Source organism: Rhinoderma darwinii, chromosome 6 (genome assembly GCF_050947455.1).
Source record: "Rhinoderma darwinii isolate aRhiDar2 chromosome 6, aRhiDar2.hap1, whole genome shotgun sequence".
In the NCBI taxonomy this organism is placed as follows: Eukaryota; Metazoa; Chordata; class Amphibia; order Anura; family Rhinodermatidae; genus Rhinoderma; species Rhinoderma darwinii.
The window spans coordinates 83,563,505-83,587,820 of record NC_134692.1 but is presented as its reverse complement, the minus strand read 5'-3'; the positions used below and the strand labels follow the sequence as shown (position 1 = coordinate 83,587,820).

General features: G+C 44.4%; 1 protein-coding gene across 2 annotated transcripts in view; it reads left to right on the top strand.

Moving 5' to 3' along the window:
- STAT1 (signal transducer and activator of transcription 1) overlaps positions 1 to 24,316 on the top strand; it is a 1,010,933-nt gene that overhangs the window by 105,631 nt on the left and 880,986 nt on the right. For both annotated transcript variants that reach the window (XM_075829995.1, XM_075829994.1), the window contains exon 2: positions 1,894 to 2,022. In XM_075829995.1, coding sequence (XP_075686110.1) covers positions 1,895 to 2,022 — 128 coding nt within the window. In that variant the 5' untranslated portion in view covers position 1,894. The remainder of the gene's footprint in view (positions 1 to 1,893; positions 2,023 to 24,316) is intronic.

Below are 24,316 nucleotides of genomic sequence, written 5' to 3'. Positions count from 1 at the left end.
TAGTGGGTCCTGACTTCGTCAGGACCCACTAGACTTCCGTCGATGGCATAGCCGGACGCCATTGTTTGGTGTCCGGTTGCCATAGTCACCATCGCCAGCCGCTATCGTGTAGCAGGCTGGCGATGGTAGCTTAACCCCTTAAAAGCCGTGATGACTATTGAACACAGCTTTTAAGGGGTTAATCACCGGGGACACCGCGATTGGTCCCTGCTGTAGGAGCTGCGGCAGCTGCTGTACGAGACAGCAGCTGTCACAGCTCCTGTATGTATCGGGAGGACGGTCGAAATGGCCGTTACTCCCGCGACGTAATAGTCCGTCGCTGAGCGCTAACGATACACTTAGCACGACGGATTATTACGCCGCTGAGCGTTAAGGGGTTAAGAGTCCCTCAAACATTTTTCCCTTGATGGTTGTTATGCTTACTGTTCTATAATTACCTGTGGAAGACCTAGAGCCTTTTTTTTTTTAAATGGACACCACATTTGCCATGTGCCATCCCTTTGCACTATATTAGTCACAATAGTCACTGGAGAATCTCTAAGTATTATAAACAGGGGGAGAGAAATAACTGAACTAAGTTATTTAAGAACTTTTGTGTGTAACCCATCTGGTCCCGGTGCATTGTTCACAGTTATTTTAATTAACTTCGCTTGGACCATATCTACATTCTGCCAATGAAGTTTAATAATTTAATGTATTAACGGCACTGGCACCAGCTACATAGTTACATAGGTTGAAAAAAGAGACAGGTCCTGTATGTTCTACCTTTCTGTTAAGTGTAACCTTTCTCATCAGCTATTCTTTCTTCTATTGTATATACAGCTAAATAATCCATTATCTCTGCCTTCCCTTGTTCCCCAGTGACCAACTCCCTGTTAAGAAACGTCCGTCAGTTTCAGCTTGTCATAACAAGCTTCTGGGTGGCCCTGGTTTGAGATGCAGAGCCAATCTCATTTCTCTGTCTGCAACCGATCAGGACCAAGAGTGGGGTATTTGAATCTGATCAGTTTTCTCATTGTTGCTTGTGATTTTCTTGTGTACACATGTGTCTGATCAAACTCCTGGTTACACCCTGAATTGACTATTTGAACTCTTTGAATTGGAATTCGACATTGTCTTTGAATATACCCTCTGCTCACTGATTTGGACATTCTGCTCTCGGCTGGTTTTGACCTCTGCAACCCCTGGTATTTTTCTGTTTTGCGATTTGGATTTTTAGTATCTCCTGGTTTTTATCTCTGTTTGTTGATTACCCCTCTGGCTTGTCTGGTTATCCGTTCTGGTATTTCCTAGAGGTGCATCTCCTGTCCAACGCCTTATTGTGTAAAAGCAACCTGGGTTCTATGCAGTCAAATCCAACCTGCCTTGCAACGGACACTGGTGAAGACCGTAGAGTAGCCTTAGACTCTGCTGACCAGAGTGGTGATGGACTTGAGGTAGCGGATTTACCTGTACGCTTGATCCGGACAGTCTCCAGCTGCCTTTGTGGAACTGCTTGTATAGCAATTCCATAAACTTGTACTCTGGGGAATTGCTCAAGTAGTGATTCCTTGACACTCCCTATTGCTACTATTTAGAGGTCCTACATGTTTTGAACTTTTTTTTTTTTCCACTTATATACTTAAATCAAATAATTTTTGGGGATTTGTTTTGCTGTCTTTGACCACCTGCCTTTCATTTTGTATTTTTGCTGATTTAATAACTTATTTTGTACAGATTTTATTAAGCTCTTTGTAATTTTCAAAGGCTAGAGTTAAACCATCTGATTTGTATTTTCTAAATGCCCTATCTTTGTCATTTTTGCCCTTTTTTACAGTAGGTGGTATAATTTTACTACACTAGCTATTAAAATTCTATTTTATAAATGCTATGTCTTATGTCATACATTTTCAGGATGGCTCAGTGGTATGAATTGCAGCAAATTGATACCAAATTTTTGGAACAAGTTCACCAATTATATGATGACAGCTTCCCCATGGAGATACGTCAGTACCTGGCACAGTGGCTTGAAGCACAAGATTGGTAAGCGTAAACAGTGTGTTACACACTAGTTTTGTCTGATATACTGTATATGTTGCCCACACAATATAGATGGTTTCTTAAGGGATCCTCATGACTAGTAGACATTGCTCAATTAACTTATCTTGCATTGGAAACTTGGTGACTAAGATCGTAGTTATATACTATAGATTTATTTATAAATAGAAATTTAGTTTGTAAGGTTGACCCCTTTACACACCAGGACGTAGCGGTACATCCTGGTGCAGGGGGAGAATTATGGAGCGCGCTTACTCGCTGAGCTCGCTCCATACGATGTGGTTGTCGACTGTGTTTTACAGCCGACACCCGGGAATAACGGCCAGGAACAGTGATCGCGCTGTTCCTGCCTGTTTAACGCCTCAAATGCTGCGGTCAATCGCAACCGCAGCATCTAAGGCGTCAGAAGAAGGGGGGCGCCCCCCTCCGACAGCTCATCACCCCTTCCCGACGTGATCGTGGGTGACTATGGTTGTCGTAACAGCCTAGGGGCCTAATGAAGGCCCCCAGGACTGCCTTCAGTCTGCCTCTGTTAAGCCCTGCCTGTGGCCGCGCCAGTGCCCCTCCATCACTACAGATGGATCGTACCGGGTTATTCCCAGTACCCCTGGTGGCGGTGGGTACCGTTAGTGTTAGCCTCTTCATGTCTAACATTAAGCACCACCTTAGTAATGGACGTTGTCAATCAGCCAGCGGCCATTACTAAGGCGGTAGTAATAAAGTTTAGAAAAATACAAGAACATAAAAATTATTTTCTTGAAATAAAAATCCCACACACAACACTCGTTATCCATTTTATTGAGAAAAAAAAAACGCCTTTATCGAAGTAGTCCTCGAATCCTAAGTAGTCCAACATCACAACTTGTAAAAAAACACAAACACACAAAAATAATTAGTAACACATAAAAAAGCAAAACAATTCTTATACTTACCTTTCCTGGGTCCAGCGCTGGAGCCTCAACATCATCGAGTTGGGCCCTAGATCTAATCCTATAGTATCCAATGTGTGATACTGTCTTCTGAGCCACTGTATCTAATCCTATCATGTGTGATACTGTCTGCTGAGCCACTGTATCTAATCCTATCATGTGTGATTCTGTCTGCTGTGCCTTATATTTAATCCTATCTTGTGATACTGCGTCTGGGCTTTATATCTAATTTTATCATGTGTGATACTGTCTGCTGAGCCACTGTATCTAATTCAATCATATGTGATAAAGTCTGATAAGCCACTGTATCTTATCCTATCCATAGTTATAGAGTCGTAGTGCTATAGATATGATGTCTCCTATATACACATATACATACACGCACACACATTTTTTTGGGGGATATACGTATTAGCGCTATTTGCCCTGACGTTTCAAGACCTTAGCGACGCCTCTAGCTGCTAGTGCTGCATCGTAGGGTCAACTAGGAGACCCAGCGATGCAGCTGAAAGCTGCGGGTCGTCGGCCATGAGAAGTTTTAGGGGGGGCCAAGAAGAACCTTTGCATCGGGGCCCATGAGCCTTTAGCTACCCCTGAGTTTAAACGGCTAAAATTAAATCACACATGGCTTATACCAGGGGTCTCAAACACGCGGGCCGCATGCAGCCTCTGAGGCTATCATCTGCGGCCCGCAGGACACAGAGCTGCTAGTATAGGCTCTGCTCCGGGACTCTGTGGCATTCCCTGACATCGCTGTCCATATATGGACAGTGTTGTCAGGGTCTTCCCTAGAGCGGAGTCCCAGGCAGAGTGCTAGTATAGGCTCTGCTTCAAGACTGTGGAATCCCCTGACATCGCTGTCCATTTATGGACACGCAATGTCTGGGGCTTCCCCAGAGCCGGAGTCCCGGGCAAAGCGCTAGTCTTGGCTCTTCTCTGGGACTCTGTGGAATCCCCTCATATCGGTGTCCACATATGGACAGCGATATTTAGGGCTTTCACAGAGCTGGACAGTGATGTCAGGAGCACAACTGGAGTCAGAGTAGGAGCGCTACTAGCGCTCTGCCCGGGACATACATATCTGGGGTTGCCCCTGACATCTCGGTCCATATATGAACAGTGATGTCAGGAGCAGAGCTGGAGTACCAGGCAGAGTGCTGGAAGCATATCTGCTCCAGGACTCTTCTCTTGGCAAGCCCTTGACATCACTGTCCCTATATGGACACTGATGTCAGTGGCTTCCCCAGAGTTCCGGAGCAGAGCCTATACTAGTGCTCCGCTCTGGGTCATCGGCTGTGTGGTTGCCCCTGATACCACATTCCGGTCCAGGAGGATCCCCTGACGTCACTGTGTATGGACAGTGACGTCATGGGCTCCACCAGCAGAGGAATCCCTGGCCAAAGCGTCGGCAATGCTCTGGCTGGGATTCCACTGCTAGAGGGAGCCCCAATGGAGCTATGTATTGGGAGTGTGTGTGTCACTATCTATAAGGGGTGTGTGTGGCAGCATCTGCAGAGGACACTGTGGCAGCATCTGCAGATGGGACTGTGGCAGCCTCTACAGAGGGCACTGTGGCAGCCTCTACAGAGGGCTCTGACGCAGCCTCTACAGAGGGCACTGTGGCAGTATCTACGGGTGGGTGTGTGGCAGTATCGACAGAGGACACTGTGGCATTATCTAGGGGTGTGTGGCAGTATCTACAGAGGGCACTGTGGCAGTATCTACAGAGGGCACTGTGGCAGTATCTACAGAAGGCACTGTGGCATTATCTATAGAGGGCTCTGTGGCACTATCTAAAAAGAGGCTGCTTGACATTTGTGTGTCTGCCAAACACTGCCAACTGAGCCGCCGGGCTGTATTTAGCGACACTTAAAGAGGCTCTGTCACCAGATTTTGCAACCCCTATCTGCTATTGCAGCAGATAGGCGCTGCAATGTAGATTACAGTAACGTTTTTATTTTTAAAAAACGAGCATTTTTGGCCAAGTTATGACCATTTTCGTATTTATGCAAATGAGGCTTGCAAAAGTACAACTGGGCGTGTTGAAAAGTAAAAGTACAACTGGGCGTGTATTATGTGTGTACATCGGGGCGTGTTTACTACTTTTACTAGCTGGGCGTTCTGATGAGAAGTATCATCCACTTCTCTTCAGAACGCCCAGCTTCTGGCAGTGCAGATCTGTGACGTCACTCACAGGTCCTGCATCGTGTCGGCACCAGAGGCTACAGTTGATTCTGCAGCAGCATCAGCATTTGCAGGTAAGTAGCTACATCGACTTACCTGCAAACGCCGATGCTGCTGCAGAATCATCTGTAGCCTCTGGTGCCGATGTGTCCTCGCTCGTCTGACACGATGCAGGACCTGTGAGTGACGACACAGCGTGATCTCTCGAGAACACGGCTGTGTCTGCACTGCCAGAAGCTGGGCGTTCTGAAGAGAAGTGGATGATACTTCTCATCAGAACGCCCAGCTAGTAAAAGTAGTAAACACGCCCCGATGTACGCACATAATACACGCCCAGTTGTACTTTTACTTTTCAACACGCCCAGTTGTACTTTTGCAAGCCTCATTTGCATAAATACGAAAATGGTCATAACTTGGCCAAAAATGCTCGTTTTTTTAAAATAAAAACGTTACTGTAATCTACATTGCAGCGCCTATCTGCTGCAATAGCAGATAGGGGTTGCAAAATCTGGTGACAGAGCCTCTTTAAACTAGAAAACTGGATTGTTGAAATAAATACGTGGAGAAATCTCACAAATTTCCGTTAAGTTTAAACCTAGCGCTATTATTATAGTAATGTAATGTAGTATTGTTATAGTAATGTAGTATTATAGTAATGTAGTATTGTTATAGTAATGTAGTATTGTTATAGTAATGTAGTATTGTTATAGTAGTGTAGTATTATAGTAATGTAGTATTATAATAATGTAGTATAGTTATAATAATGTAGTATAGTTATAGTAATTTAGTATAGTTATTGTAGTGTAGTATTGTTATAGTAATGTAGTATTATTATAATAGTGTTGTATTGTTATTGTAATGTAGTATTATAGTAGTGTAGTATTATTATAGTAATGTAGTATTTTTATAGTAATGTAGTATTGTTATTGTAGTAATGTAGTATTGTTATAGTAGTGTAGTATTGTTATAGTAATGTAGTATTGTTAAAGTAGTTTAGTATTATAGTAATGTAGTATTATAATAATGTAGTATAGTTATAGTAATGAAGTATTGTTATAGTAGTGTAGTATTGTTATAGTAATGTAGTATTGTTATAGTAATGTAGTATTGTTATTGTAGTAATGTAGTATTGTTATAGTAGTGTAGTATTGTTATAGTAATGTAGTATTATAATAATGTAGTATAGTTATAGTAATGTAGTATTGTTATAGTAGTGTAGTATTGTTATAGTAATGTAGTATTATTATAATAATAATAATAATAATAATAGTGTAGTATTGTTATTGTAATGTAGTATTATAGTAGTGTAGTATTATTATAGTAATGTAGTATTGTTATAGTAATGTAGTATTGTTATTGTAGTAATGTAGTATTGTTATAGTAGTGTAGTATTGTTATAGTAATGTAGTATTATAGTAATGTAGTATAATAATGTAGTATAGTTATAGTAATGTAGTATAGTTGTAGTAGTGTAGTATTGTTATAATAATGTAGTATTATTATAATAGTGTAGTATTGTTATAGTAATGTAGTATTGCTATAGTAATGTAGTATTATTATAGTAATGTAGTATTGTTATTGTAGTACTGTTATAGTAGTGTAGTATTGATATAGTAATGTAGTATTATTATAGTTACACAGTTAGTACGGTTGAAAAAAGACACATGTCCATCAAGTTCAATCAAGGGATGGGAAAAGGGAAGGGAGAAATTTCTACACATAGGAGCTAATATTTTTTTGTTCTAGGAAATCATCTAAGCCTTTTTTAAAGCCACTGTCCCTTCTGTGACCAGCTCCTGCGGTAGACTATTCCATAAATTCACAGTTCTCACAGTAAAGAAGGCTTGTCGCCTGCATTTTAAACCTTTTTTTCTCCAGACGGAGGGAGTGCCCCCTTGTTTTTTGAGGGGGTTTTACATAGAACAGGATCTCAACATATTTTTTGTATGTGCCATTAATATATTTATATAAGTTAATCATGTCCCCCCTTAGTCGTCTTTTTTCAAGGCTAAATAGGTTTAATTCTTTTAATCTTTCCTCATAACTTAGATTCTCCATGCCCCTTATTAGCTTCGTATTTTTTCCAACTCCAGGGCATCCTTTCTATGAACTGGAGCCCAGAATTGAACTGCATATTCTAGATGAGGCCTCACTATTGCTTTGTAAAGTGGTAATATTACATCCCTGTCCCGTGAGTCCATGCCTCTTTTAATACATGACAACATCCTGCTGGCCTTTGAAGAAGCTGATTTACACTGCATGCTGTTATTTAGTTTATGATTTACAAGTACACCCAGATCCTTCTAAACAAGTGACTCCCCCAGTGTAGCTCCCCCTAGGACATATGATGCATGCAGATTGTTGGTACCCAGATGCATATCTTTACATTTATCTACATTAAACTTCATTTGCCAAGTGGACGCACAAACACTTAGTTTGTTTAAATCCGCTTGCAATTCCGAACATCTTCCATAGACTGAACATTACTACATAGCTTGGTGTCCTCTGCAAAAGTAGAAATAGTGCTATTAATCCCATCCTCTATATCATTAATAAATAAGTTGAATAATAGTGGTCCCATTACGGAACCCTGGGGTACGCCGCTTATAACCAGGGACCATTCAGAGTAGGAATCATTGACCACAACTCTCTGGATACGGTCCTTGAGCCAATTCTCAATCCAATTACAAACTATACCTTCTAAACCTGTAGTCATTAATTTACCCATTAGACGTCTATGAGGGACAGTGTCAAATGCCTTTGCAAAGTCCAAAAACACTATATCCACAGCGGCCCCTCTGTCTAGGCTTCTGCTCATCTCTTCATAAAAACAAGTCAGGATGGTTTGACAACTTCTGTCCTTCGTAAAAACGTGGTGGCTGTCACTTATAATACTATTTTTTGTCACATAATCCTGTACATAGTTCCTCAATAGCCCCTCAAACATTTTCCCCACGATGGATGTTAAGCTTACTGGTTTTTAATTACTCTGTGAAGACCTAGAGCCCTTTTTGAAAATAGGCACCACATTTGCCCTGCGCCAGTCCCTTGGCAGTATACCAGTCACTAGACAATCTCTAAATATTATGAAGAGGGGGACAGAAATAACTGAACTAAGCTCTTTAACAACACTAGGGTGTAACCCATCTGGTCCCGGGGCCTTGTGTATATTTATTTTATTTAATTTAGCTTGGACCATATCTACATTCAGCTAATTCAGTATATCAACTGATATATTAACAGCACTGGCATCGGCTATATCAGCTGCTCTTTCTTCTGTTGTATATACAGAGCTAAAGAACCCATTTAGTAACTCTGCCTTCTCTTGATCCCCTGTGACCAACTCCCCATTACCACTATTCAGAGGTCCTAGATGTACAGACCTTGCTTTTTTGCAATTATATATTTGAAGAAATTTTTGGGATTTGGTTTACTATCCTTGGCCACCTGCCTTTCATTTTGTATTTTTGCTGATTTTATTACCTTTTTACAGATTTTATTAAACTCTTTATAATTTACAAAGGCTACAGCTGTACCCTCAGATTTGTATTTTTCAAATGCCCTTTTTTTGTCATATATTGCCATTTTTACAGAAGGTGTAAGCCATGTGGGGTTTAATTTTAGTCGTTTATACTTGTTACCTATAAGAATACATTTTGCACTATAATTACCCAAAGTAGATTTGAAAATCTCCCATTTATCATTTGTACCATTATTTAACATTAGTTCTTCCCAGTCTATATCCTGAATTGCAGCCCTCATCTTGGGGAAATGGGCCTTCTTAAAATTAAGTGTTTTTGCCCTCCCAGCCTGTGTTGGTTTTTTACAGTATATGTAAAATATAACTATATTATGATCACGGTTACCGAGGTTTTCACAAACATTGACATTCCCAACAAGCTCTGCATTATTAGAAATGACCAGATATAAGAGAGCTTCACCTCTAGTCGGGTCTTCCACAAACTGGCCCATAAAATTTTCCTGCAACAGGTTGAGGAAATTTCTCCCCTTTGCAGTTGAAGCCGAACCATGACCCCAATTAAGTATTATTATAGTAATGTATTGTTATTGTAGTATTGTTATAGTAATGTAGTGTGCAACTGTAAAGGATCTGCCAGGCACAGCTTCGGGGTTAACTCCCAGAGCTAATCAGTCAGCACCTGAGAATACATCCCTGAGACTGACTCCTGCTTCCACCATTCAGGCTGGCAGGCTTAGGAGTGGGAGAGCCTATCGTAACCTGGCCAGACTCAGCTAGCTCCCGCCCTCGGTCTATTTAAGCCTGCACTTCCTGTCCCTCGGTGCTTGTGATTCTTTCCTTGTGGTTTCCTGGCCCAGCTACAGCTCCTGCTATTTTTGATCCTGCTCCATACAGACCCTGGCTTACCGACTACTCTTCTGCTTTTCGTTTTGTACCTCGCACACTCCTGGCTTGACTCGGCTCGTTCACCACTCTGGTTGCTCACGGTGTTGCCGTGGGCAACGGCCCCTTTTCCTTGCTTGTGTTCCTTTGTATGTTTGTCGTGTTCGTCGTGCACTTACTGAGCGCAGGGACCGCCGCCCAGTTGTACCCCGTCGCCTAGGGCGGGTCGTTGCAAGTAGGCAGGGACAGAGTGGCGGGTAGATTAGGGCTCACTTGTCCGTCTCCCTACCCCCTGCCATTACATAATCACAAGCCCATACCTAGTCTACCCCTGGTCCCTGACACCGCTATGGATCCCCGTGAGACCCTGGCTCAGCAAATGCAGGGCCTCTCCCTACAGGTCCAGGCCCTGGCTCAGAGGGTCAACCAGCCTGATGCTACCCTGGTAGTTCCCCTCACCGCACCTCTTGAACCCCACCTCAAGTTGCCCGACCGGTTCTCAGGGGACCGGAGGGCTTTTCTCTCCTTTTGGGAGAGTTCTAGGCTTTACTTTCGTTTAAAGCCTCATTCCTCAGGTTCTGAGAGCCAGCGGGTGGGTATAATTATGTCCCGGCTCCAGGAAGGACCCCAAGAGTGGGCCTTCTCCTTGGCTCCTGACGCCCCTGAACTTTCCTCCGTTGATTGTTTCTTTTCTGCTCTCGGACTTATTTATGACGAGACTGACAGGACTGCCTTTGCCGAGAGTCAGCTGGTGACCTTAAGTCAGGGTAAGAGACCTGTTGAGGAGTATTGCTCTGACTTTCGGAAGTGGTGCGTAGCTTCTCGGTGGAATGACCCTGCCTTAAGGTGCCAGTTTAGGTTGGGTCTGTCGAATACCCTGAAAGACCTGCTAGTTAGCTATCCCTCTTCTGACTCCCTAGACCAGGTTATGGCTTTAGCGGTACGACTTGACCGACGTCTCAGGGAACGACAACGTGAACGTTTATGTGTTTTCTCCTCTGACTCCCCCATGATGCCTCCCGAAGCTCCGTTGCTTCGTTCCTCCCCGAAAGATTCAGAGATACCTATGCAACTCGGGGCCTCCGTGTCCCCCCAACAACGTAGAGAATTCCGCAGGAAGAATGGTCTCTGCTTCTACTGTGGGGACGACAAGCATCAAGTGAACAACTGTCCTAAGCGTAAGATTGCAGCCAGAGAACTTCCGCGTCTAAGTGATCATCGGGGAGGTCACTTGGGCGCACAGGTATTTCCCGTAAATATGAAACGTACTAAGATCTTGCTTCCCTTTCAGGTCTCTTTTGGTGGTAGGTCTGCTACCGGCAGTGCCTTCGTGGATTCAGGGTCCTCTACTAATATCATGTCTGTGGAATTTGCTATGTCCCTTGCTATGCCTCTGATTGATTTGCCTAAACCTGTCCCGGTAGTGGGTATCGACTCCACTCCTCTTGCTAATGGTTATTTTACACAGCATACCCCTGTTTTTGAACTCCTTGTTGGCTCCATGCATTTGGAGCAATGCTCGGTACCGTTGATGCAGGGATTATCGTACGATTTGGTTCTAGGTCTTCCCTGGTTGCAGTTGCATAATCCTACGTTTGACTGGAATACTGGGGAGCTAACCAAATGGGGTAATGAATGTTGTACATCATGTTTTTCTGTTAATTCTATTTCTCCCCCTAAGGAGGCGAATACGCTACCCGAGTTTGTTCAGGACTTCGCTGATGTTTTCTCTAGGGAGGCCTCCGAAGTGTTACCTCCTCATAGAGAATACGATTGCGCTATCGAATTGGTACCAGGAGCTAAGCTTCCTAAGGGTAGGATATTTAATCTTTCTTGTCCCGAACGTGAAGCTATGAGAGTGTATATCCAGGAATCCCTGGCCAAGGGTTACATTCGTCCCTATTCTTCTCCGGTAGGTGCTGGCTTCTTCTTCGTGGGGAAGAAGGATGGTGGTCTTAGGCCATGCATTGACTACCGTAGCCTGAATAAGGTCACAGTAAGGAACCAGTAACCCCTTCCTTTGATTCCTGATCTCTTTAATCAGGTTCAGGGGGCCCAATGGCTTTCTAAATTGGATCTCCGGGGGGCGTATAACCTTATTCGCATCAAAGAGGGGGATGAGTGGAAGACTGCATTTAACACACCCGAAGGCCATTTCGAATACCTCGTCATGCCCTTTGGGTTGTGTAATGCCCCTGCGGTCTTCCAGAATTTCATAAATGAGATTTTGAGAAATTACCTGGGGATTTTTCTGGTAGTGTACCTTGATGACATACTGGTGTTTTCCAAGGACTGGTCCTCCCACATTGAGCATGTCAGGAAGGTGCTCCAGGTCCTTCGGGAAAACAAACTGTTTGCCAAAACCGAAAAATGTGTGTTTGGGGTACAGGAGATTCCATTTTTGGGTCAAATCCTCACTCCTCATGAATTCCGCATGGACCCCGCCAAGGTTCAGGCTGTGGCGGAATGGGTCCAACCTGCCTCCCTGAAGGCGTTACAGTGTTTTTTGGGGTTCGCTAATTATTACAGGAGGTTTATTGCTAACTTCTCGGTCATCGCTAAGCCCCTTACGGACCTCACTCGCAAAGGTTCTGATCTCCTCCACTGGCCTCCTGAGGCTGTCCAGGCTTTTGAGGTCCTTAAGAAGTGCTTTGTCTCGGCCCCGGTGCTGGTTCAGCCCAACCAAATGGAGCCATTTATCGTGGAAGTTGACGCATCTGAGGTGGGAGTGGGGGCTGTCTTGTCCCAGGGTACCAGGTCCCTCACCCATCTCCGCCCCTGTGCCTACTTCTCCAGGAAGTTTTCGCCAACTGAAAGTAACTATGATATTGGCAACCGCGAACTCTTAGCCATTAAATGGGCATTTGAAGAGTGGCACCACTTCCTGGAGTGGGCTAGGCACCAGGTAACGGTCCTTACCGACCACAAGAATCTGGTTTTGCTAGAATCTGCCCGGAGGCTAAACCCGAGACAAGCTCGATGGGCGTTATTTTTTACCAGATTAAATTTTTTGGTTACCTATAGGGCTGGGTCTAAAAATATTAAGGCTGATGCACTGTCACGTAGCTTCATGGCCAGCACTCCTTCGGAGGAAGATACTGCTTGTATTTTGCCTCCAGGTATAATCATTTCCTCGATCGATTCTGATTTAGTCTCTGATATTGCTGCTAATCAAGGTGCAGCTCCCGGGAACCTTCCTGAGAACAAGCTGTTTGTTCCCCTGCAATTCCGGCTAAGGGTACTTAGGGAAAATCATGACTCCGCACTATCTGGCCATCCAGGCATCCTGGGTACCAAACACCTCATTACCAGAAATTATTGGTGGCCTGGGTTGCCTAAAGACGTTAAGGCCTACGTCGCCGCTTGTGAGGTTTGTGCTAGGTCCAAGACTCCCAGGTCCCGACCAGCGGGCTTACTGCGTTCGTTGCCCATTCCCCAGAGACCTTGGACACATATCTCCATGGATTTTATCACCGATTTGCCTCCATCCCAAGGCAAGTCGGTGGTGTGGGTGGTGGTGGACCGCTTCAGTAAGATGTGCCACTTTGTGTCCCTCAAGAAACTGCCCAACGCCAAAACGTTGGCTACCTTGTTTGTCAAACACATCCTGCGTCTCCATGGGGTCCCTGTCAATATTGTTTCGGACAGAGGGGTACAATTTGTTTCATTGTTTTGGAGAGCCTTCTGTATGAAGTTGGGGATTGATCTGTCCTTCTCCTCTGCCTTCCATCCTGAAACCAATGGCCAAACGGAGAGGACTAATCAATCTCTGGAACAATACTTAAGGTGTTTTGTCTCTGACTGTCAATTTAATTGGGTCTCTTTCATTCCCCTCGCCGAATTTTCCCTTAATAACCGGGTCAGTAACTCGTCAGGGGTCTCTCCTTTTTTTTGTAATTTTGGGTTTAATCCACGGTTCTCCTCCGTTTCACCTGGTAGTTCCAACAATCCCGAGGTAGAGGTCGTTCATCGGGAACTGTGCACAGTCTGGGCCCAGGTTCAGAAAAACCTAGAGGTGTCCCAGAGCGTACAAAAAACTCAGGCTGATAAAAAACGTTCTGCTAACCCCCTGTTTATGGTCGGGGATCTGGTGTGGTTGTCGTCTAGGAACTTGCGTCTCAAGGTTCCGTCCAAGAAGTTTGCTCCCCGGTTTATTGGGCCGTATAAGGTCATTGAGGTCCTCAATCCTGTCTCCTTCCGGCTGGAGTTACCCCCGTCTTTTCGGATACACAACGTGTTTCATGCCTCCCTCCTCAAACGCTGCTCCCCGTCCTTGGCTCCCTCGAGGAGACCTCCTGTTCCCATCCTCACCCCGGAGGGGGTGGAATTCGAGGTGGCCAGGATTGTGGTCAGCAAGATGGTCCAAGGCTCCCTCCAGTACCTGGTCCATTGGAGAGGATACGGGCCCGAGGAGAGGACTTGGGTACCCGCCCGGGATGTTCACGCTGGGGTATTGGTCAGGAGGTTCCACCTGCGTTTCCCCAGTAAGCCAGGTCCACTTAGAAAGGGTCCGGTGGCACCTCATAAAAGGGGGGGTACTGTAAAGGATCTGCCAGGCACAGCTTCGGGGTTAAATCCCAGAGCTAATCAGTCAGCACCTGAGAATACATCCCTGAGACTGACTCCTGCTTCCACCATTCAGGCTGGCAGGCTTAGGAGTGGGAGAGCCTATCGTAACCTGGCCAGACTCAGCTAGCTCCTGCCCTCGGTCTATTTAAGCCTGCACTTCCTGTCCCTCGGTGCTTGTGATTCTTTCCTTGTGGTTTCCTGGCCCAGCTACAGCTCCTGCTATTTTTGATCCTGCTCCATACAGACCCTGGCTTACCGACTACTCTTCTGCTTTTCGTTTTGTACCTCGCACACTCCTGGCTTGACTCGGCTCGTTCACCACTCTGGTTGCTCACGGTGTTGCCGTGGGCAACGGCCCCTTTTCCTTGCTTGTGTTCCTTTGTATGTTTGTCGTGTTCGTCGTGCACTTACTGAGCGCAGGGACCGCCGCCCAGTTGTACCCCGTCGCCTAGGGCGGGTCGTTGCAAGTAGGCAGGGACAGAGTGGCGGGTAGATTAGGGCTCACTTGTCCGTCTCCCTACCCCCTGCCATTACAGCAACATGTGGAAATGAAAAATGATTGGCACTGCCCAGGGGCGTAACTAGGAAAGACAGGGCCCCATAGCAAACTTTTGACTGGGGCCCCCCCTCCCCTGGGTGTCACACAACAGGGGGCTGTATGGCGTTCTCTACAGGGGTGGGGGGCTGTATGGCGTTCTCTACAGGGGGGCTGTATCGCGTTCTCTACAGGGGGGGGCTGTATCACGTTCTCTACAGGGGGCTGTATGGCATTATCTACAGGGGGCTGTGTGGCGTTCTCTACAAGGGGGGGCTGTATGGCGTTCTCTACTGGGGGGCTGTATGGCGTTCTCTATAGAGGGGGCTGTATGGCGTTATCTACAGAGGGGGCTGTATGGAGTTCTCTACAGAGGGGGCTGTATGGCGTTATCTACAGGGGGGCTGTATGGCATTATCTACAGGGGGGCTGTATGGCGTTATCTACAGGGGGGGCTGTATGGCGTTATCTACAGGGGGGGCCTGTATGGCATTGTCTACAGGGGGCTGTATGGCGTTATCTACAGGGGAGCTGTATGGCGTTATCTACAGGGGGGCTGTATGGCGTTATTTACAGAGGGGGGCTGTATGACGTTCTCTACAGGGGGGGGGCTGTATGACGTTCTCTACAGGGGGGGCTGTATGGCGTTCTCTACAGAGGGGGCTGTATGACGTTATCTACAGGGGGGCTGTATGGAGTTCTCTACAGAGGGGGCTGTATGGCGCTAACGCCATACAGCCCCCCTTGTAGAGAACGCCATACAGCCCCCCTGTAGAGAACGCCATACAGCCCCCCCTGCAGGGAACTCCATACAGCCCCCCTTTAGGGAACGCCATACAGCCCCCCCTGTAGGGAACGCCTCACAGCCCCCTCCTGTAGGTAACGCCATACAGCCCCCCCTGTAGGGAACGCCATACAGCCCCCCTGTAGGGAACGCCATACAGCCCCCCCTGTAGGGAACGCCATACAGCGTCCCCCTTCCCAAAAAATTCCGACCTACAGTGTGTCCTACTAAAAGACATGTATCCCCTCTCCACAGGATAGGGGATACATGTGTGATCGCTGGCAGTGATAGTGAGAACAGGGGTCTGAAAGTCCCCCGAAGTTCTCCATCACAAACCTCTGACTTCCGGCGTCTGCGCAGCTCAATAAAAATGAAAGGAGCGCTGCACAAGCGCAACCGGCGCTCCATTAATTTCTACGGAGGTGCCGACACAGACCCCGGAAGTCCGAGGTTTGTCATGGAGAACTTCAGGGGACTTTCAGTCCCCCGTTCTCCCTATCAATGCCAGCGATCACACATGTATCCCCTATCCTGTGTCTTAACCCTTTACACATTTCACAGGAATTAAAGCAAAGTAGAGGTTAAATGTACAAATTTCATATTTTTTTGCAGAAATAAATTTTTAATACAATTTTTTTTATAACACAGAAGGTTTTACCAGAGAAATGCAACTCAATATTTGTTGCCCAGTTTCTGCAGTTTTAGGAAATATCCCACATGTGGCCGTAGCGTGCTACTGGAATGAAGCAGCGGCCTCAGAAGCAAAGGAACACCTAGTGGATTTTGGGGCCTTATTTTTGTTAGAATATATTTTAGGCACCATGTCAGGTTTGAAGGGCTCTTGCAGTGCCAAAACAGTAAAAATCCCCCAAAAGTGACCCCATCTGGGAAACTATACACCTCAAGGAAATTATCTAGAGGTGTAGTGAGCATTTTGACCGCACAGGTTTTTTACAGAAATTATTGGAAGTAGGCCGTGAAAATTAAAATCGACATTTCTTCAAAGAAAATGTAGGTTTAGCGATTTTTTTTCTCATTTCCACAAGGACTAAAGGAGAAAAAGCACCGCAAAATTTGTAAAGCAATTTCTCCCGAGTAAAACAATACCCCACATGTGGTAATAAATAGATATTTGGACACACGGCAGGGCTTAGAAGGGAAAGAGCGCCATTTGGCTTTTGGAGCTCAAATTTAGCAGGAATGGTTTGAGAGGCCATGTCACATTTACAAAGCCCCTGAGGGGACAAAAAAGTGGAAACCCCCCACAAGTGACCCCATTTCGGAAACTACACCCATTGAGGAAATTATCTAGGGGTACAGTGAGCGTTTTGACCCCACAAGTTTTTTGCATAAGTTATTGGAAGTAGGCTGTGAAAATGATTATCTAAATTTTTTCAAAGAAAATGTAGGTTTAGCTAATTTTTTCTCATTTACACAAGGGCTGAAGGAGAAAAAGCACCGTAAAATTTGCAAAGCAATTTCTCCCGAGTAAAACAATACCCCACATGTGGTAATAAACAGATGTTTGGAAACACGGCAGGGCTTAGAAGTGAAAGAGTGCCATTTGGCTTTTGGAGTTCACATTTAGCAGGAATGGTTTGCGGAGGCCATGTCACATTTACGAAGCCCCTGAGGGGACAAAACAGTGGAAACCCCCCACAAGTGACCGCATTTTGGAAACCCATTGAGGAAATGATCTAGGGGTATAGTGAGTGTTTTGACTCCACAGGTTTTTTGCATAAATTATTGGAAGTGGGCCCTGAAAATGACAATCTAAATTTTTTCAAAGAAAATGTAGGTTTAGCTAATTTTTTCTCATTTCCACAAGGACTGAAGGAGAAAAAGCAATTTGTAAAGCAATTTCTTCCGATTAAAACAATACCCCACATGTGGTAATAAACGGATGTTTGGACACACGGCAGGGCTTAGAAGGGATGGAGTGCCATTTGGCTTTTTGAGATCACATTTAGCAGGAATGGTTTGCGGAGGTCAGGTCACATTTGCAAAGCCCCTGAGGGGACAAAACAATGAAAACGCCCAAAAAGGGACTCCATTTAGGAAACTACACCTCTTGAGGAATTCATCTAGGGGTGTAGTAAGCATTTTGACCCCACAGATGTTTCATAGAATTTATTAGAATTGGGCAGTGAAAATAAAAACAGTCCTTTTTCTTCAATAAGACGTAGCTTTAGCGCAAATTTTTTCATTATTTTCTCAACAAATAAAGGAAAAAAAGAACCCAACTTTTGTAAAGCAATTTCTCCCGAGTACGGCAATACCCCATATGTGGTCATAAACTGCTGTTTGGGCAAACGGCAGGGCTCAGAAGGGAAGGACCGCCATTTGGAGTGCAGATGTTGCTGGATTGGATACTGGGTGCCTGTGGGCCCAAAACAGTGGAAACCCCCCAGAAGTGACCCAATTTTGGAAACTACACCCCTCAATGCATTTACCTAGGGGTGTAGTAAGCATTTTAACCCTGCAGGTGTTTTGTAGAAATTAGTGTGAACTCGATGTTGCAGAGTGAAAATTGGATTTTTTCCATAGATATGCCAATATGTGGTGCCCGGCTTGTGCCACCATAACAAGACAGCTCTCCAATTATTATGCTGGGTTTCCTGCTTTTAGAAATACCCTACATGGGGCACTAATCTTTTGCCTGGACATTCGACCAGGCTCAGGAGTGAAAGAGCACCATGTAAAATTGAGGCCAACTGCAGAGGCTCAGATGTGAAATAATAAAAAGAAACCCCTGAGAAGTGACCCCATTTCGAAGCTACACCCCTCAAGGCATTTGTTAAGGGGTGTAGTGAGTATTTCACTCCACAGTTCTTTTCCATAAATGAATGCACTGCGGATGGTGCAAATTAAAAATTTATATTTTTCCCTAAATATGCCATTTCAGTGGCAAATATGTCATGCCCAGCTTATGACGCTGAAGACACACATCACAAAAATTGGTAAAAGGGTTCTCCCGGGTATGGCGGTGCCATATATGTGGAAGGAAACTGCTGTTTGGGGACGCTGTAGGGTTCAGATGGGATGGAGCGCTATTTGGCTTTTGGAGAGCGGATTTTGCTTGGTAGTAGTTTTGTTTGAGTATTGCTGGTGTTTCCGTTTATAATGTGGGGGCACATGTAAGCCGGGCAGAGTACCTGAGGGGCATAGTCAGGTGGGATGATAATGGGGTAAAAAAATAATAAAATGATCCATAGATGTGTGTTACGCTGTGAAGCAATCCTTTCTGCACAGGCCGTTGTCGCACTGATAAATGGCGTCCTTTCTTATCCACCTTTTGGTCCACACTCCTCACCTTTGCAGTTTGGGGAATTTTGCTGGGAAAGTGTTGTCCTGGTATAATACGGGCACCCTCGCTTCCAGCGGATATGTTTCGGCCCTCCCTTTCCTGGTTCCCTAATTTTAGGTCCTTGATAAATCGCCTCTTGAAATAGAAGAAATGTTCCCCTCGGGCAGCACAACTGCATATTTTTTATTTTCTGACTTATTGGAGCCATAACTAATTTTATTTTTTCATAGACGTAGTGGTATGAGGGCTGTTTTTTGCGGGACGAGCTGTAGTTATTATTGGTACCGTTTTGGGGTACATGCAACTTTTTGAACAGCTTTTATCCTATTTTTTGGGAGGCCAGGTAAACAAAAAAACACAATTCTGGCATAGTTTTATTTAGGTTTTTTTATACAGCGTTCACCATGCGTTATAAATTACATGTTAGCTTTATTCTGTGGGTCAGTACGATTCCGGCGATACCTATTTTATAAGACTTTTTTATGTTTTACAACTTTTTGCACAATAAAACTACTTTTGTAAAAATAATGTATTTTTTCTGTCGCCAAGTTGTGAGAACCATAACTTTTTAATTTTTTTGTCGACGGAGCTTTATGAGGGCTTGTTTTTTGCGAGACGAGCTATAGTTTTTATAGGTACCATTTTTAGAATACGTGCGACTTTTTGATCACTTTTTATTCCTATATTCATAGGGCAAAGCGACCAAAAAACAAACTCCGGTATAGTTTTTTACGCTTTTTTTTTCCGCTGTTCACCGCGTGCAATAAATAATATAATATTTTGATACCTCAGGTCGTTACGGTCGCGGCGATACCAAATAGGTATGGTTTCTTTTTTTTTTTTCAATAATAAAGGACTTGATAAGAGTAAAAGGGGGATTGTGTTTTATTTTATTACTTGAAACTTTTATTGTTTTCAAACTTTTATTGTTTTCACTTTTTTTTACACTTGTTTATACTTTTTTTACACTTTTTCTCAAGTCCCCCTAGGGGACTTGAAGGTCCAGCTGTCAGATTTATTTTTTCCTAATACATTGCACTACCTACGTAGTGCAATGTATTAGATCTGTCAGTTATTCACTGACAGCAAGCCGATTAGGCTTCGCCTCCCGGCGGGGCCTAATCGGCTTCCGTAATGACAGAGCAGGAGACCATTGTGTCTCCTGTTGCCATAGTAGCAGTCGCCAGTCCCGATTGCCTGTCAGGGCTGGCGATCTGCTAGTAACCACTACGATGCAGCAATCGCTTTCGATTGCTGCATCGAAGGGGTTAATGGCAGGGATCGGCGCTAGCTCCGGTTCCTGCCGTTACAGGTGGATGTCAGCTGTAACATACAGCTGACTTCCACCGCTGATGACGCCGGATCAGCTCCTGACCCGGCGCCATCTTGCCGGCAGCTACGGAAGCCGATCAGACTCCGCCGCCGGGCGGATCTTGACCGGTTTCCGTGCTAGGCAGACCGGGAGGCCAGTATTAGGCCTCCGGTTGCCATTGCAGCCACCGGAACCCCGGCAATTTCATTGCTGGGATTCCGATGAGCTGCAAACACCTTAAGTGCAGCACTCGCGTTTGAGCGTCCACATAGCTGTATAAGGTCTTGTTTTTTGCGGGACAAGTTGTAATTTTTAATAGCACCATTTTGGGATACATAGAATTTATTGATTAACTTTCATTAGTTTTTTGGGGGGGGGGGGGAGAAAAAAAAAACAGCAATTTCGTCACACTTTTTGCGTCCTTAACTTACGCCGTTTACCGTGTGGTATAAATAAAACAATAACTTTATTCAGCGGGTTGTTGCGATTGCAACGATACCAAATTTATATAGATTTTGGATGTTTTAATACTTTTACACACTAAAAAGACTTTTTTTCAAAATTGTTTGATTTTGTGTCTCCATATTTGAAGAGCTATAACTTTTTTATTTTTTCACCGATGCAGTTGTATAAGAGCTCTTGTAGACAATGAGAAGTGTAGGACACTGATTGGTCACTGATTGGTCTGCCTCATACACTTCTTTACAACACCCACTTGGTCAAAAGTAAAAACACGCCCAGTTGGGCATTAAGAAACGAAATCTAAAATTGCTCATAACTTGCTCAAAAATGATCGTTTTTCAAAATAAAAACCACTGCTGTTATCTACATTCCAGCGCCGATCAGATTATGTAGGAGATAGGGCATTTATAATCTGGTGACAGAGCCTCTTTAACACTATCTCTGCTGCAAGGCCAGGACCGGAGCTAGCCTCCGATCCGGCCGATTAACCCCGTAAAATGCAGGGCTCAAAAGCGTTACTAGCAGATTGGAACCCAGAATTACAATCGCTGCGTTCCAATGGCCTCCTGTCTGCCACGTACGGGGGCCAGTAAGGCCTCCGATAGCAAAAAGAAGATGGTGCGGGCTCAGAAGCTGAGCCTGCGCCATCAGCCGCAAGTGACAGTATGTTGCAGCTGACACCCTGCTGTAACGGCAGGGAACGGAGCTAGCTACGGTCCCTGCCATTAACCACGTAGATGAAGAGATCAAAAGCGATCGTGGCATCCTAGTGATTGTAAACAATCTGCAAATCTGCATCACCGCAATGTTGATGGTTGCTATGGCAACCGGAGAACTAACAGTGGCCTCTTGGTCTGCCACCTACAAAAGCCCATTACGCCCTGGCCAGAGGCGGAGCCTAATAAGCTTCCTGTCAGTGAATGAGTGACCGCTCTAATGCATTGCACTATGTGTGTAGTGCAATGCATTAAAATAATGTTCAGAGGTGCAGGCATTTAAGTCCCCTAGTGGGACAAAAAAAAAGTTTAAAAAAGTTAATAAAAATACTGTACAAAAGTATAAAAATAAAAGTTATGAGTGGAAAAAACAGAAACTGCCTTTTTTCCTATAATAAGTCTTTCATTAAAGGAAAAAAATGAAAACGTTAAAACAAAAATGCACCCATTTGGTATCACTGCATGCGTAACGACCCAAACTATAAAACTATAATGTTATTTTTCCCACACGGTGAACACAGAGAAACAGTAAAGATAGAACCATGCCAGAATCACTGTTTTTTTGGTCACCACCCTTTTCAAAACATAGAATAAACAGTGTTACAAAAGTCGCATGTACCCCAAAACAGTACCAATACAAACTACAACCTGTTCTGCAAAAAAAAGTTATGTCTCAAATTATTCTTTTGTGCAGATGCTGCAAAACATAAAGAAATGCTATATACACATGGTGTCGCCATAATCATATCGACCTGCAGAATAAAGTAAAATTGTCATTAATAGCCCACGGTGAACACTGTAAAAAAAAAAAAAAACAACAAAAGAATTTAAAACATTGTCAGAATTGCTTGTTTTTGGTCACCTTGCTTGCCAAGAAATGGAAATAAAGAGTGATCAAAAAAATTGCATGTACCCCACAATGATACCAATGAAAACTACAGATTGTCCCACAAGAAGTAAGCCCTCACACAGCTCCGGTGGAGAAAAAAGAAAAAAGTTCTGTCTCTCAGAATACGGCAACAGAATATGTGCAGTGTTCCAAAAGCATATAAGATCGGGCACCATTTATCAATGCGACACTGGCCACACGTCTGTGAAATATTATTTATTTACCCCATTATTATACCCTCTTATTGTAAAGGATCTGCCAGGCACAACTTCTGTGTATACGCCCATAGGTAATCAGTCTGCACCTGAGTCTATGTCTCTGAGACTGACTCCAGCTTCCACCACTCAGGCTGGCAGGCTTAGGAGTGGGAGAGCCTATCGCAGCCTGGCCAGACGGAGCTATCTCCCGCCCTCGGTCTATTTATACCTGCCTTTCCTGTTCCTCCTTTGCTTGTGATTCTTCTCGTGTGGTGTTTCCTGGCCCAGCTACAGCTTCTGACTATTTGATCCTGCTCCATACTGAACTTGGCTTACTGACTACTCTCCTGCTCTGCGTTTGGTACCTCGTACACTCCTGGTTTGACTCGGCTCGTTCACCTCTCTTGTTGCTCACGGTGTTGCCGTGGGCAACTGCCCCATTTCGCTTAGCTTTGTGTACCCTTGTCTGTTTGTATCGTGCACTTACTGAGCGTAGGGACCGCCGCCCAGTTGTACCCCGTCGCCTAGGGCGGGTCGTTGCAAGTAGGCAGGGACAGAGTGGCGGGTAGATTAGGGCTCACTTGTCCGTTTCCCTACCCCTATCATTACAGTGTGCTTAAGAATGTTTGGCGTTGTACTCTTGGTTGAGCCTATGTCAGCCTTAACCAATTTATTCCTAAGATTTTTTGTTTTTTTTTGTAAAGGGTAAGAATAGGAATTTAAAAGCATCGATCTGGGGGTATGCTTCTTTAAGGAGGGGCCAATGTTTCCTTATTATATGATGTATTTTATGTGGACAGGGGTGATAGGTATGTACAAATGGAATGCGTTTGGTTTTTTCTTTGTTGGTTCTATCTGTGGTGGTTTCTCTTACCTTGTTTAATGTGTCAACAGGATAGCCTCTTTTCCTACATTTTTGGGTAATTTCGTCCATTCTGTGGGATCTAGTCTGTTCATCATCAACTATCCTCTGTACCCGATTGTACTGGGATTTGGGTAGTGAATTTTTTGTAGATTTGGGGTGGCAGCTGGAGTAATGGAGTAAGCCATTTCTGTCCGTTTCTTTCGTATGTAAGTCAGTAGTTAGCTTGCCAACCTCATTTTTTATGACTTGTGTGTCCAGGAAGCTAATAGATGTTAATAGATGTTATGTCATAGGTCATGGTGAACTGTAGTTCTGTCCAGACGCTATTAAGATAGTTTGCAAAGTCAATTAGTTTGTTATGTGGGCCATGCCAGAGACAAAAAATGTTGTCAATATATATTTTCCATATAAGTATGTGTTCTTTGACATCAGTATGAGGATAGATAAAGTGTTCCTCAAAGAAGGCCGTGTAGCTGTTAGCATATGGGGGTGCTACATTTGACCCCATAGCTGTACCCTGTTTCTGTACAAAGAACAAGTCCTCAAAAAGGAAGTAATTTTCTGTAAGTATTATGGTAAGTAAATCTGCACTTAAATCAATTATTTTTGGGTCTTTTCATGATTTGGTCATAATCTCCTGTACCGCGGTTAAACCTTTGTCATGTTTTATGGAGGTATACAAACTGCATACATCAAAAGTGACTAAGATAGTGTCAGGTGGAATCTGATTTAGCATATGGATGGCTGTAAGAAAGGCGCTAGTGTCAAGTAGAACTGACCTGGTGTTTTTTATCAGGGAGTAAGCAGCTTTTCCATGAAAATAGAAAGAGGGGACAATCTGTGGAGGCTACTATGGGGCATCCTGGTGTGTTTTCCAGTCTTTAATGAATTTTAGGTAACGTGTAGAAGACTGGTGTGACAGGATGTCGGTTGGTTAAATAACTAGCTGTGTCATGATCTATGGTGCCCACCAGTGTATGTTTCTGTAAAGTACTCCTGATTCTTGTGGCTATCTTATGAATAGGATCCTGACTAATGGGTTGGTAAATAGTTCTATCCCCCAGTTGTCTATGGCTCTCCTCCACATACAGGGATTTTTCCATAACCACCAAGGCTTCTCCTTTGTCTGCTGGTTTGATGACCAGGTCTTTATCATCCACCAGTGAG